The 13917-nt window shown below is 36.1% G+C and overlaps 2 protein-coding genes across 6 annotated transcripts in view; both read left to right on the top strand.

Moving 5' to 3' along the window:
• LOC100176092 (cathepsin L1-like) overlaps positions 1–9899 on the top strand; it is a 29400-nt gene extending 19501 nt beyond the window's left edge. The window contains exons 2-9 of one of the 5 annotated variants that reach the window (XM_026837225.1): positions 4841–4935; positions 5255–5379; positions 5832–5971; positions 6604–6792; positions 7752–7943; positions 8330–8495; positions 8852–8963; positions 9600–9899. In XM_026837225.1, the coding sequence (XP_026693026.1) occupies positions 5289–5379; positions 5832–5971; positions 6604–6792; positions 7752–7943; positions 8330–8495; positions 8852–8963; positions 9600–9702 (993 nt within the window). In that variant the 5' untranslated portion in view covers positions 4841–4935; positions 5255–5288 and the 3' untranslated portion in view covers positions 9703–9899. Of the gene's footprint in view, positions 1–4464; positions 4936–5254; positions 5380–5831; positions 5972–6603; positions 6793–7751; positions 7944–8329; positions 8496–8851; positions 8964–9599 lie in introns of those variants that run through there. The other 4 variants (XM_002130505.4, XM_026837228.1, XM_026837226.1 and 1 more) reach the window with 4 other exon arrangements.
• A 1667-nt stretch (positions 9900–11566) lies between these two features.
• The window catches only part of LOC100186297 (transcription elongation factor SPT6), a gene marked incomplete in the record, with an annotated part of 21589 nt that continues 19238 nt past the window's right edge, over positions 11567–13917 (top strand). Inside the window, 3 exon segments of the mRNA XM_018814440.2 lie at positions 11567–11749; positions 11886–12029; positions 12594–12774. Coding sequence (XP_018669985.1) covers positions 11635–11749; positions 11886–12029; positions 12594–12774 — 440 coding nt within the window.

Genomic DNA, 13917 nt, shown 5'->3' with positions numbered 1-13917 from the left:
CGCTCAAAATAAAACTTTCCNAATCTGGGGGGTAGTAACTTGTATTGTTTACCTTCATAATAAAAAAATCATAATAAATTGTTAATTTGCAGGAATTTGGTTGTATAAAATAATGTAAAACTGCATTAAAGTTTTGCCAGTAATTTCCAGCTAAAATTGTCATGACCTGACAGTTGTTCATCACGCAGTCACATATGTGTTTGTATGAGATGATGATCAATTGATCAATGTCCATCATGTATAGTTTCAGAAGTTTTGGACCAGTGTGTATGTTGCACAGTTTGGAGATGATGGATTCTACATATCGGTTGCAGTCGGGCCTTGAGAAGGGTTGGTGAAGCCATCCAGATAACATCTGCAAATAATTCATTAACCCATTAAGAAAACTATGTAACTAAATAATTAATGTAACATCAATAATTTCTTCTTTACTGGGTAAGGCTGAATACGACATGGATCCTGGTGGTGGCCATGTGTTTTTGGGTCCACTCGCACGTTTTGTAGGTCCAGGTCTAGGAACTCACCCACCTGCAGACAATATTGAGTTATTAATTATGATGCATAAAGCATGATCTTAATAACATACCAGAAGCAAGACTGTTTGTATCTGGAAGCAAACCGTCCAATGTAGCTTCAGCGATATCATCTTTTCTTGTTCTTGGAAGCTATCTTTTGAATTGATATCGTCATCGAACAGCAGCAACGTGTCTGGAGGCTCATCAGGATCACTGAGGGTGTTCAACACTGCCCCAGTTTGGCTGAATAAGTGTTCCACACCGATAAGTTCACATGGTGGTAAAAACCAACAAACCGGGGTTAATAATAGGTTGGTTAGTTAGTCTTAGGTCTAGAAGAACCAAAGCTGCTTTACCTGTATATTGTCCCAGGTGTATGACACCGTGTGGCATTTCTCATTTAAGTACGGACTTTTTCAGCTTGTTAGCAGTGTGGAGCACCATTGCGTTGTAGCTAGAGATTGTTTTAGGAGAGGATATAGCAGCAGTAGCGCGGTCAGAGTTCCATCTCAATATTCCCTCCCAACAGATAGGTTTGAAAGTTCCGCATCTAAAAGTGGTACCCCTAGTGTATCACGTCACTGCTCCCCAGAAAATGTTTCAATCAGTTGGCCTATCAGTTGTTTTATTTGCTATTTGGGTCTTGTTTTGGGGCGGCAGTGTTTCGCAAGTTCCTTTTTGGTAATTCGGCCAAGTGCATCAGCAGAGGAAGAATTTGGAAAACCTCTGCTGACCAGTTCCGACAATTTAGCTCGAAATAATTGGTCTAAGTCCTCATTACTCCATTCGAATATGTATTTGGACAACCGGCCCTGAAAAATACCATAAAGAGGGTGGGACTCGGTTGTACAGCCTACAGCAATTCTTCGAATAAAATGGCAGATGTCCAGACGGACAGTTGTTGTTTCCCACTTGTGAAATAGTTTGTTTAGGTTAGGGCGACTTGAACAACAACGTCCTCTGTCAACATATATAAGGTCTGGCGGGGGGACATTGGCATTGGAGTATCTTTCCAATCTGTCGGCCATGTTGTTTAAACTACCTCCTTCCGTTAGTACCGACATGAGGACTTGGCCGTATTCGTTGCCCACGTTGGTGACCCATGACAATGTTCCTTTAGCTTCTCCCGCCAGTTTTTTCGTGACTTTTTTTGTGGAATCCATTTTTAAAACTTTACCAAAGATTGACGCGATTTTAAATTTAATCTCATTGATGCGGGGCAAGACGTCTAACACGTACATCGTCAGAATCCATTTGTATGTGGGAATTGGTTTGAAGCTAGGTGGTTCTCCGAACGTGGACGGCAAGATCAAACCTCCTTCGTGGGCCTTCATGAAGTGCTGGCAGTCAGTCATATATTGAACGGTCCGGAATAACCATCGCTCGCTGTGCTGTTCCGTCAACTGTTTTTGAAGCTGAGTGGAGCTGTTACCCAAACCTCGTTGACGAAGATTTCTAATCACTCTAACATCACAGGCAAGCTGGTACGACAGGAGTGGTGTAAATTGTGTCCTGTGGCCCACTGATCTACAATGGCTCGACTCCAACTGATGAATTTTTTCTTGCATTTCGAGCATTCTAGATATTCTGCCGCTAAATTATAAATGTCATCAGTGTCCAACACCTGTCGAGTGTGATGATATAAGCCAGCACTTGTAGGTTCTTTAGAGTAGCCTGGTTGAGGACAAATAAATATTGCTCTCCAGAGTTTTCTTGGCATCCACAGCAGTAATCTATGCGTGAAATATCTTCCAGGATTTGGCGGTTGTGCGCATTGTAGTGATGGCTGGGGAGGATCCCACCACAGTTTATCAATTCTGTTCAAAATAAAAAGAAAAGATAAACCCTTTCATAAGTCGAGTTCTGGTTTCCTGGTTTTTATGTTGCGTTTGAATAGTGCCTGAGCTATCCATGATTGGTCTGCTGTGGGAAGTGATGTCTTCCACGCAAAGGCATTGCTAGAAAAGAATAATAGTTAGCAAATGTAAACAAACCACTATAGTAAGAAAATGTAAATTAGGTAGAAATCAAAGTGTACCTGCGGTTGGTGGAATAAGCGTTGATTCGTGACGTGTGGAAGTAGTTGTCTGCTGCATCAGTGCTGTCCTTGGTGCCGCCCTCGGTGCTATCTTCAGTTGTGGTGCGAATCCTATGCTCGTGTTCGGTGGGAATCGAATGCTTTGGCTCGGTGAGAATCCCCTGCTGGTACTTGGTGTAGCAATGGTTCTCGCTGAGATACTTACCCCTGAAGTTGATGGTCCTGTCCGTTTTTCTAAAGAAATAGTTATGATAAGTGACTTATTAAAATGCTGCAAAAGGGCATCTGTTCGAGTTGGGAACTGTCTTAACAATATCCCTGATAGCTTCATTGTCCCAACTTAGTCGAATAGCATATGTAGCAGAAAATGTAGTTACCCTTGTACTCATTTTCAAATTTATCCACTATGTCCCACATTTCAGCATCATCAGCAGAGTCGGATGAGAAACCAGGTTCAATTCTTCTTCGTTTTGGAACGTAGGGGCTGAAAGAAACAGGATTCTTTAAAGATTTCAATTTTGATGTTAACCTAGAGTCAGACACACTCCCAGACAATAAACTAGCCAAAGGATACATCGATACAGTTTTAGGCTTTGAGCCTGAGGGTTTATCTTGCGTCTTCTTCGAAGTGGACGGTTGTTTCTTCTCAGGTTCTTTCTTCTCCTGCATCTTCTTCGAATTAGACTGTTGGTTCTTCCCAGCTTCTCTCTTCACACGCTTCTGGACACAGGCTCGTACTTCATCGAACGAATCTACATAACAATTAAAAGCAGCCTTATTCTGGCTTAACATTGATTTTGAAAAAACCTCATTACGAATATTCGACATCAACCAAACCGTATAACCCAGGTCGTTCTCCAGCATCCTCTTGAATGACTGGCCTTTGTACTTTCCCAATTGGATCAGATGCACAATTACTTTGAGCTTGTCATCAGGGTTGCCACTCCTCTGCTTAACAGCCTGTATGGCATGTGATCTTACCTAACGTTTATATTTCTATGACCGGTTTTATAATATAGTAAAATCTTCACAAATCCATATTAGTTAACCTGAGCAGGAGAGAGACATTCTTTTGGTAGATTCCCTTTTTTTTCTCGTTCCCAATCCTCTTCGCAGCAGGAGTACACATCAGACGAAGTTCCCCAGACGGAAGACGAGGAAAAATCGGACAAGCCATATCTTTCATAAATCGTAAATCATGATTTGTAAATTGTATATCTAAGTAAATGTAAGTCATTAAAATAGAAGATTTTTTTCTTTGACCACATCTGGCTGATCTACAATTGCTCGGCTTCAACTGAAATTTTTTTCTCACATTTCGAGCATTCTAGATATTCTGCCGCTAGATTATCAATGCCCACCATGCACGACCTGTTGAGTGTGATGATAAAGGCCAGCACTTGAAAGTTCTTAGCCAGGATGAAAATTTACCATTACTGGTGAAACAGAATAGATTAAATTTACCCTTTGATTGCGGGAAATATGTTTCACTCAGGTGATGCGGTGCATGAAATGTTTTCCTGGTGGTTCAACCTAATGTACACAAACAGGGTATGTACACAAATTGGGCAGATACGAATGCTTTGGGATGCCATCTTCTATTTTCGTATATTTCCATAAACAAAAGAAATAATGCATTGTTTCGAAATACTGACAGGCAAAAAACCCTCTTGCCCAAGTCAAACTAGGAAGCATTCTATAATATTTGTGTGCAATAGAGCATTCGGTCGGAAACTGAAGGCAGATTAAAAAACTGTTTTTGTCCTTTAATCCTAATATTGATCTCAAGGAAGGGCCTCTGTCCTGCTTGATCAAAAAAAACCTTGAGAAATGATGTATTAGGTAGGATAGCAGGACAGATCGACTCAGTCGAGGCAAAAGGCTAAAATTAAATTTAAAAATAATTTTCAATTGTAAAACTTTATAGTTGCACTAAGTCACATATTGAAAATTTGCATTATACTTACATTTATGCAAAACTGTAGCAACAAAAGGATACAAATATTTTATTTTTTGTCCAATATAAAACTGCAAAGCAGACTGATAAAAGATTATTTTTTTAAAAGGTAACTTTATTTATCCATCACATGTGCAAAAGCAAACATTAGGTGTTTATAGTTTTAGAATTAAAAACTGCATGCTGTTAAAAAAGCCACTGCACGTATTGTACTCAAACAACAGTCGTAAAACTGAATCCCATGATGTGGCTGTAAAATTTGCACCAATGTTTACTTTTGCTTGCCTGTATCTATTCCTATGTTTAATGACCAACTATTAAATTGTCAAGAGTGTTGCAGTACCATCATGCAAGAGCTCTATTGTCCGGTAACTGTTATATAAAGAGAAGCAGCGCCAGTACAAATGGACAAGACAGAAGTTGAGGTAAAATTGAGAAATGAGATTAACTATGTATAACTGTTGCTGTCATGCACATTCTAAATCTTTTCTTGCAATTTTTGTTTAAACGGAGAACATACATAATTGAATTTTCTTGTTCAAAATATATTTGTTACTTTTTATTTCATAAAGTAAAAATTCTGTTGTTTTATCGCTATTTCTCCCGCCCCCCTTTTTTTTTCTTACCATTACTGTAACCAAAGAGTCAAATTTAAAAAAAAGTCAAGTTTTATTGTAATATACTGTTGATTTATTCTAGAAGTCTCATTACATAAACCAAGTTTTAAAATGTTTAATTTTCCAGGCATTATTTGAAAGTTTTGGAATACCGATTAAATATGAAAGTACTGATCCTTGCACTTTGCGTGACATATGTGGCATCACGTGATACAACATCACTAAAGTGGAATGAGTGGAAAAATACTCACGGTGCGTTATCATTTAATATATATTGTTTGAAATACATTTACATGCCAAAAACACATTCTAACTGTTTTATTTCATGCGTATCATAGTAGGGAAAAACTAAAACGGTGCTTAATATGTAATAAAGGCTATTGTAAACCATCCAACCTAAAAATTAGGTCAGAACTGGTCCATTGTCGCTTCTATGTTGCTGCTAAAACACTGTTATATATATGTGTGAACAGCTTTCACTCTAGTCTGTTTCTCTTTTTTATGTGTAGATTTATATCTTTTTTGCTAGCATTAAATAATTTCCACATAACAGCACAAAAGTCCCTTATTGTAAAGTTCAGATAGTATATTTTCAATGCAGTCTTAAAATTATGTCCTATAACGATTATTCGGGTGATCAGTTTACATCCTTTTTTGTCAAACTTTCTTATTTGCAAAACAATCTGTTTATAAAAATCTCCCAGGGAAGTCGTATGCATCCCATGAGGAGATGAAGAGACAATTGATTTGGGAGAAGAACCTCCGTGTTGTGACTCAGCATAACTACGAGTATGACGAAGGACTTCACACCTACACCATGGCGATGACAAAATTCGCTGACTTGGTATAAAACCTTATATATACATAGTTTATTTATATGAATACATGAATGAATGAAACTTACTTTATCCCTGCGTGGCCGGAAATCGACAGTTGTTATAACATAGGTGTTCATACACCTCGTGCCAGTTTACCAGTTACCATGTATGTTACTTTGTGGGACCTAAGGTTTTACTTGGTATCACCTAATATCTGTATTAAATTTCCTACAAATTAAATTCACCATACGCACAACTTTTGGCATTATTTTATTATATTGTAACCTGAAAACGCACCGGAGCCAATTGTGGTCTAAAACCTAGAGCCCATTGGGTTCCTTACTGTAGAACCTCAATCTGCTGGGCATAGTGGTTAGCGCGTCTGCCTTTAACCCACAGGTAATGGATTAAAGGTTCTTCGCTGCTACCAATGTGGGCGTAGGTGTCCCTCGGCAAGACACTTAATGGCAATTGCTCCAACCCAGTTTTTACTTATGAATTGTACAAATTATCAGCCATACATAAAAAATCCCTAAAAAAATCACCCACAAAGTAAAACACTTGGTAACTCGTAAGCTGGCATGAGGTTTATAAAACAGAAAACCTGTGTTTAATGATTGTCGTTTTCTGAAAAATGTAATCAATTTATTTTGTTCAGGAAAATGATGAGTTCAACACAATGTACTTGGCTAGCATGCCTGCTGATCGTAAAAACGAGCTTGTTTGCAAGAAACAAACTATTGATAAATTTGCACAAAACCCAACAACTGTGGATTGGCGCACACAAGGCTATGTTACTCCAGTAAAGAACCAACTACAATGTGGAAGCTGCTGGGCCTTCAGTGCTGTGAGTTGCTTTTGTAGTTTGGTATTGCATATAATAGCTATACATGGGATAATAGTCATAATACTGTCCAAACTGTGGGTCTCGAACCATATAGTACGATGGGGTAAGATAGGACACTTTTAGCATATAAAATCGAAATACCGTAATCATGTTATAACAAAAAGTATTGATCTATGGGAGTCGTGAGGATACTGTTTCATAATTCTTTGAATGTTGTTTACTACCAAATGGGATGAGAAAACAATAAAAAAGTTTCCCATCTTTCCCCACACTACTACATCATGTACATTCACAATAATAAACTACATTTCTGCTAAGGACTTTTTAGTTTGGAAAATTGCCTTGAATTATTATTTACCAATTACCAGGTAAAAGGCATTATGATCTAATCCAGTTCTCTTCAACCTTTTATGGGTTAGTGAACCCCTTAAGTTGTTGCGTCGAACTCATGCACCCCTGACTGCTTTAACGTAAAACTAATGACGTTTTACAATTCCCAGTGATGCAAGATATAGAATTCATATAAAAAAAACTGTAGGAAAGTGGGCAAGTGGCTAAATTGGTTAAAAAGTTTAAAACTAAAAAATATTGCTGAAAATTGTTGAAGTTTGTGATGCACCCTTGTATACCCCTTTTGCACTGGTGCACCCCTGAAATATTTTGATGCACCCTAAGGTACACCGTGCACACCGGTTGAAGAGCACTGATCTAATCGATAACATAAGCCCCACTATCATACCTTGCTGTAATACCTCATCCAAACACAAAAAATAAATCTTTAAAGGTATAACAGTCAAACCTTTTATTTAAATGTTATTTTTTATCAGTAAGCCTGTTTTAACAGCTGTTGTATTCCGTTACTATCCGTTTTTTTGCTTTTGCCAACTTTCCCATTCTATGTTATCATGACCGAAGAGACAAAATAAATTTTATTTATTTTTACTTCATTTTTACTGCAGACTGGATCATTGGAGGGTCAACATTTCGCTAAAACTAAGAAGCTTGTATCTTTGAGTGAACAGCAGTTGATTGATTGTAGTACCAAGCAAGGTGACCTGGGCTGTGGTGGTGGTTATCCTGACTGGGCGTTTGCTTACATCAATCAAGTTGGTGGCATTGAGAGTGAAACTAACTATCCATATGAAGCTAAGGTAACTTGACTTTAGCGGCAATTGATTTTTAAACGTTTTAAAAACAAATGTTTAAACTGTATTTTATTATAAAGCTGTTTTTGTATTAGTGCAATTTGTAAATAATATTTTATGAAATTAAAAAAAGTGCTTTGGTACAATCATGCAGACTTTTTTTTCTACAACATTTGCTACTTTCGCATGAGTTTCTATTCGAAACATTTTTAAACATTTTTGTGTTTGGCTATAATAAAATAGATAGAAACTGTCAACAGACCAAAACACTTATATCAATTATAAAACGATAAACAATAGTTTTATGTCTACGTTAAAACAGAAGTACATATTATATTGCACAAAATTGTGACGGTTACACAAGTTTTCTATCATTTGTTACAATGTTACAGAATGATGTTTGTCGATTTAATGTTTCGGAAGTTGCAGCAACTTTAACTGGGTGTGTTGATATTACTCCTGATAGCGAAACCCAGCTTGAGAAAGCTGTTGGAAGCATTGGTCCGGTGTCTGTTCTTATAGATGCTTCTCATATAAGTTTTCAACTCTATGGCTCAGGTGAGGAAAATAGGACACAGTGTTTTTTCTTTACTTGTGTTAATATGTGACATAATTTAATTTTCTCTTTATATGTGTTAATAAATGACATAAATTTCTCTTTAAATGTTAAATGGGAATATTACCGAACAAATCTATCTTGTGTTCACAATATATTATAAACATAAGCAAAAAGTATAATTAGATTTTTTAAGGTAATGAAGAGAAGGGAATAAGCAACAAAATGACAGTTGTTCAAAACACTCCCAAATAAAAAAATTATCCATTTTAACAAGTGGCTGCTAAACCTAAAAAAAACAATAGTTTTGCATTGTTTTTTGGTTATAATTTAAAATGCATTTGTTTTATTTTTGAAGGTATTTATTACGAACAACAGTGTAGCAGCAGCCCTGCTTCACTTGACCATGGTGTCCTTGCTGTTGGGTATGGTGCTGATAATGGTCAGGAGTACTGGATGGTCAAGAACAGGTTAAATATATTGTTTATTATTATTGTATACTATAGTATAATGTTATTTGGCTTAAAGTAACCAAAGAAAGTTAAGTCATTGTTACTCAGGCATTATTTAAATTGCAAGCGATTCAGAAAAAACACCCAAAAACTTATGACACAATGTATGAAACGGGGCATACCAAATATTGTTGCACTGCAGTATTGTGGAGCGTTTAATTTTCTCATGTTCATATTACACAAAAAGAATAAACTAAATACTGCAATTTAAATAAATTGTCTGGCAACATGAGTCAGTGGTTTGAACACTCACTCTGTAACCATAAGATACCTGGTTATTGCTCTTGACCCAGTGGTCACTCTCACTCAAGAATTGTACAAATTGTCACCCATATAAAAAAATAGTTACCTACAAAGTTATGCTAACTTGTAAGCAGGCATGATGTGTATCAGTGTATGAAATATGACACTCCTGTTATAATAAAGTTTTTGCCTTGTTTTGCATGAATAAAAAAATGTATTTTACTCATATAACAGAATTAATTATTCTAGTGGATCACAGCCCCATAATTTGAAAGTAAAAATAAAACCTTCTTTTTAGCCAACAAAACGTATGCATAGAACTTAAAAATGCAATAATCTGTTTTATTCCAGCTGGGGCGAAGGCTGGGGTAAACTTGGGGGTTACATCAAGATGGCAAAGAACAAAAACAACAATTGTGGCATTGCTACCCAAGCTAGCTACCCCATTGTTTAAAACTAATGTTTTAAATGTTTAGAATTGTGTGTAATAATTTTACCAAATGGTGTTTTCAATTTTTAAATGATCGCTAAATTTTTAAGTGCAATAATAAAGTTGATTTATAATTAACAGTTATAAAATGTGTTACATCAATTTAAAGAGTGCAGAGCTTTAATAAAATTACACCTATAAAATAATTTGATTAAAAAACATGTGATGCTGGAATGTTTATTACACGTGATTAGAATCACTACGGAAGTAACGTTAACGAATTTTATGAAACGAGTATTTTTAATCGATGACGAGGTTTGAGTTTGCTTTGTAACACTTTGTGTTAATAATTCAAACCAATAACCAGCCGTACTATGCCTTTGTTAAATTTTTTTTTTATATTTCGTACCCATTCATGAGTGGTCTGCTCTCTTGTTTAAATGTATCTAGTTTGGACGCCCTTATGCCCAGAAGAAACGCGCAGACTTGCCGCCTTTTTAATCGCTACAATACCACATGTTTCGGTTAAGATGAATGAATCTTCGTGCTAGCTTTTGTATAAACAGTACATTTTAACGAATCCCCACTATCTTCAATCACTGATGAGTTGTCCGAATTGCCAGCTGTACCGAAAAAACAACAGATTTTGTATATTCTCTGCTGCAGTTAACAAAATGTAATGTTTGCTCAAAAATGGAAACAAATATGATTTAAAGGCGTGCAAAAATCATTATTTACCACCATACTAAGTGAAAACTTGAGTGACTCGCCCATGGTATATAGTCAAAAGAGATCAAAAGTCCAAAGAGATGGTTTTAATCTCTTTGGTATAGTCAGTAGGCCAGCAATGCAGAAGAAATGCCGACTGCCTTTGAACTGCAGTTAGTCAGAACATCAATCAATGTAGTCAGACAGAAAAGGAAACTATTAAGTCTAAGCTAGACATCACGTAGTTTCATTAAAAAGAAAAAAGTTAAAGGAATTATTTTATTCACGAATTGTTGGAGTTACAACAGTCGCACCGCAGATCTTACTTAGAGTTGACGAGCTAAAATATCCCTCATTGGAAAAAGAAGGAGGAGCAACTCGGGACGATTGAATTAAATGTAAACCGGTGGCGCACGACGGGTCGTGGGTTCGTCATGTAACACCTCACCCATATAGAATAGAAACAATAAACTTCGGCTTGAAAATCGTGAATCAGGTTGAACTTAGTTTGTTACGTCATATATTGTTGATTCAGGATATTTGAATATTATGTGCTAAAGGTGTTCCATGTTACCCCACAATACTGTACAAAACTATAGCGAACGTCGTGTCGTTTTCTCGCCATTCGAGGATAAAATAATTTGCAGAAAATGTTAATACTTAAGTTGTGTTATAAGTGTGAAATAAATCGTTATATTAAATTGGTCGTTTTGGACTTTTTTCTTGATTTACATTTCCGATTTCCAAAGGTTTCCAAGATTTTTATGTTTTTTCGCGTATAGAAATATGAAATTTAAAAACATAGACATCGCACAAATTAAAACTTCTCTGTCAAAATTTTGAAGTAAACAGGTTACATAAGTATAAAAGGGTAGGTTAGGGGTTAGGGGTTATTACGTACTGTATTACCAGGCCAAAAAGTTTGTCGGAATGTTAATAGTGTTTCGCTATGCGATGTATTTTTACGTATGGCCGCCAAACCCGCGCCGCGTGTATATATATTTGATGTCTTTAAACGAGCGTTTCTGTGTTAACTGCTGGCGCTTTACTTTTTGGACGAGTTGTTGTGTGTTGCAATTGTTAATAAATTACCTGACTCGTAAAAACCCTTTTAAATCTTTACGTATTTTCGAAAAACTCGTGCGTTTATTTGCTCTTTCTAAACGAACGTTTCTGTGTTAGCTGCTTTACTTTTTGGACGAGTTTTGGTTTGTTACAATTGTTAATAAGTTGACCTGAATTGTAAATATGTCGGATTACGTGGAAAATGAGGCGGAAGAATCGTCAGATGAGGATTATGACGTTGCAAGGACGAAACCTGCCTTGGATTACGACAGCGAGGATGAAGAAGAAAATGAAAAAGGTTTTGATACAAATTTTTAACAACAAGTTTATATCTCAATGCTTTTAAAATGTTATGGACTTTACTATGTTATTTATCATGCCTGAAAACCAAACAAATAAATTCTAATTTTTATTGTTACAAAAAATGCTCCCAGAGTTGGAAAAAGAGGTTGATGAGGAAGGCAACATTGCTGGACTCGTGGATGATGATGTTGAAGAAGAAGAAGAGGAAGGAGATGAAGATGACAGCGATATTTCATCCGATGCTGATGAGGAGGAACAACCAGTAGAAGAAAAACGTAAATTTTTAAAAAAATTATTTTATGGGATTCTCCAACAGTACCCCTATTTAGTTTGCATGTGTCCCTACTGGCTATATTTTAAAGTGGTGGGTGTTTTAAAATGGTGTTTTCAAGTTATTTTTCCCGCACCCTCGGTTATTAGATAATAAAACACTCTTCTGTTGAATATTTGCAAACATGCTATATTTTTCTGTAATAAAAACAAAGTTGTATAACTACTTTTGCCCCACTTGTAATCCCAGCAATGTTTATATGTATGTACATGTTAAAACAGTCTGGGAATAACAATAAATTAACAATTACTGAAGGAAAAAATGACAGTTAATATTACTACTCCACCTTTGCTGTTTATATATGTTATTAATTGCGCCTTTTAAATATATAAATAAAATGCTTTTAATCTGAGTGTTTCTAAAGTTTTTCCACGGTATAGTTTATTAATTTTATTTTTTTTCTGTATTTTTTGCGTATTGTACTGCGAAAAACCCCTTAATCAATGGTCCTTACCCTTAAATACCCAGGCTGCGGCACTAATAGCGTATAATACTCCGAAACTTCCAGAAAGGAAAAAAAGAAGCGCTCGAGATTTGCGACTTGAAGATGACGACTTTGACCTTATCGAGGAAAACTTGGGAGTAAAATTGAAAAAAAGAAAAAAGTTTTCAAGATTACGAACTGTGTCCTCGGACGAGGATGTAAGTGAAGATGAAACGGATACGAGGCAAGCGATCCGGGATGAACTATTTCATGATGATGATACTGATACTCCTCAGGTGGGAAATTTATCTGTGTATGTTTGCGGGATGTGAGAACTGTGAGATAAGAATGCTGTATTGTCGTGCAGGTTTGTTGGGGTGGGGGTCAATTTTTGCATAAGTTAAGTTAGTTGTAGTGGGTCTTTCTTTTACTGAGAATAGGCATCCAAAACCACACCACATTCCGAGTGCAAATATTCTGTCTTTTAACCTAAAAGTTCATGGATACGCTGCATTGTTTGCTAATAGACTGCTTAGTGGTAGGGATTTAATCAGTGGCGTTCCCATTTTTCATTTCACACTTTCCTCTTCCTTAAAAATCGCTACTGTCATACCATTTATAGGCCTAGCTAACATTAAAAAACCTGAGTTGATACAGTGCACTAACTTGTTTTACACCTAAAACAGCTTTTATCACTTTGTTATTTTTAACCAAACAGGCTGAGTCAAAGTATATAGGCCTACCAAAAGCAATGAGGTTTCCTATGTTTGACTGCTAGGTGTTGAATGCATTTTAACAATGTCACTCCAGATTTTGTAAAAATTGTAAAAAAACATCATTTTTGACGGCTATTAGACTAATTGCACTTTAAAATTCTCACTATCATCACAGATTTTTCTAAAAATGTAAAAAAACGTTGCACCTATGGTATCCGAAATGTCACCCCAGATTTTGTAAAAAAATTTAAAAAATGTAACATCCCTGAACCCATCTTCCAGCCCGCTCAAGTTGAGCCCGAGGTTCCTCTTCTTGGAGATGATGATGAGGAAGGGATGTCAGATGAAAGTGACGTGAATGACTTCATTGTAGATGATAACGGAGAACCAATAAGTAAACCTCAGAAAGGACAGAAGAGACGAAGCAAAGGGGACTCGTAAGTTGTCAGTTGTAAGCATAGAGATGTTTTTAATTAAAAAAATTATGGTTATAAAAAAAACGTAAAACATAAAATTTTAAATTTTTTTTTCAATGTAAAAAAGTTGTTTAAATTAAATTTCAATGTAAAAAAGTTGTTAAAAAAATATAAAAAAAGTTGTTTATATGTATTTTAGTAAACATCTGCCAGGGGCATCTATAGGCTGAAACTACTAGTCATACTCGAAGTGACAATTTTAAACGAATATATCTG

The sequence above is a fragment of the Ciona intestinalis genome, chromosome 12 (assembly GCF_000224145.3).
Source record: "Ciona intestinalis chromosome 12, KH, whole genome shotgun sequence".
Lineage (NCBI taxonomy): Eukaryota > Metazoa > Chordata > Ascidiacea > Phlebobranchia > Cionidae > Ciona > Ciona intestinalis.
This window is presented reverse-complemented; position numbering and strand designations above follow the sequence as displayed.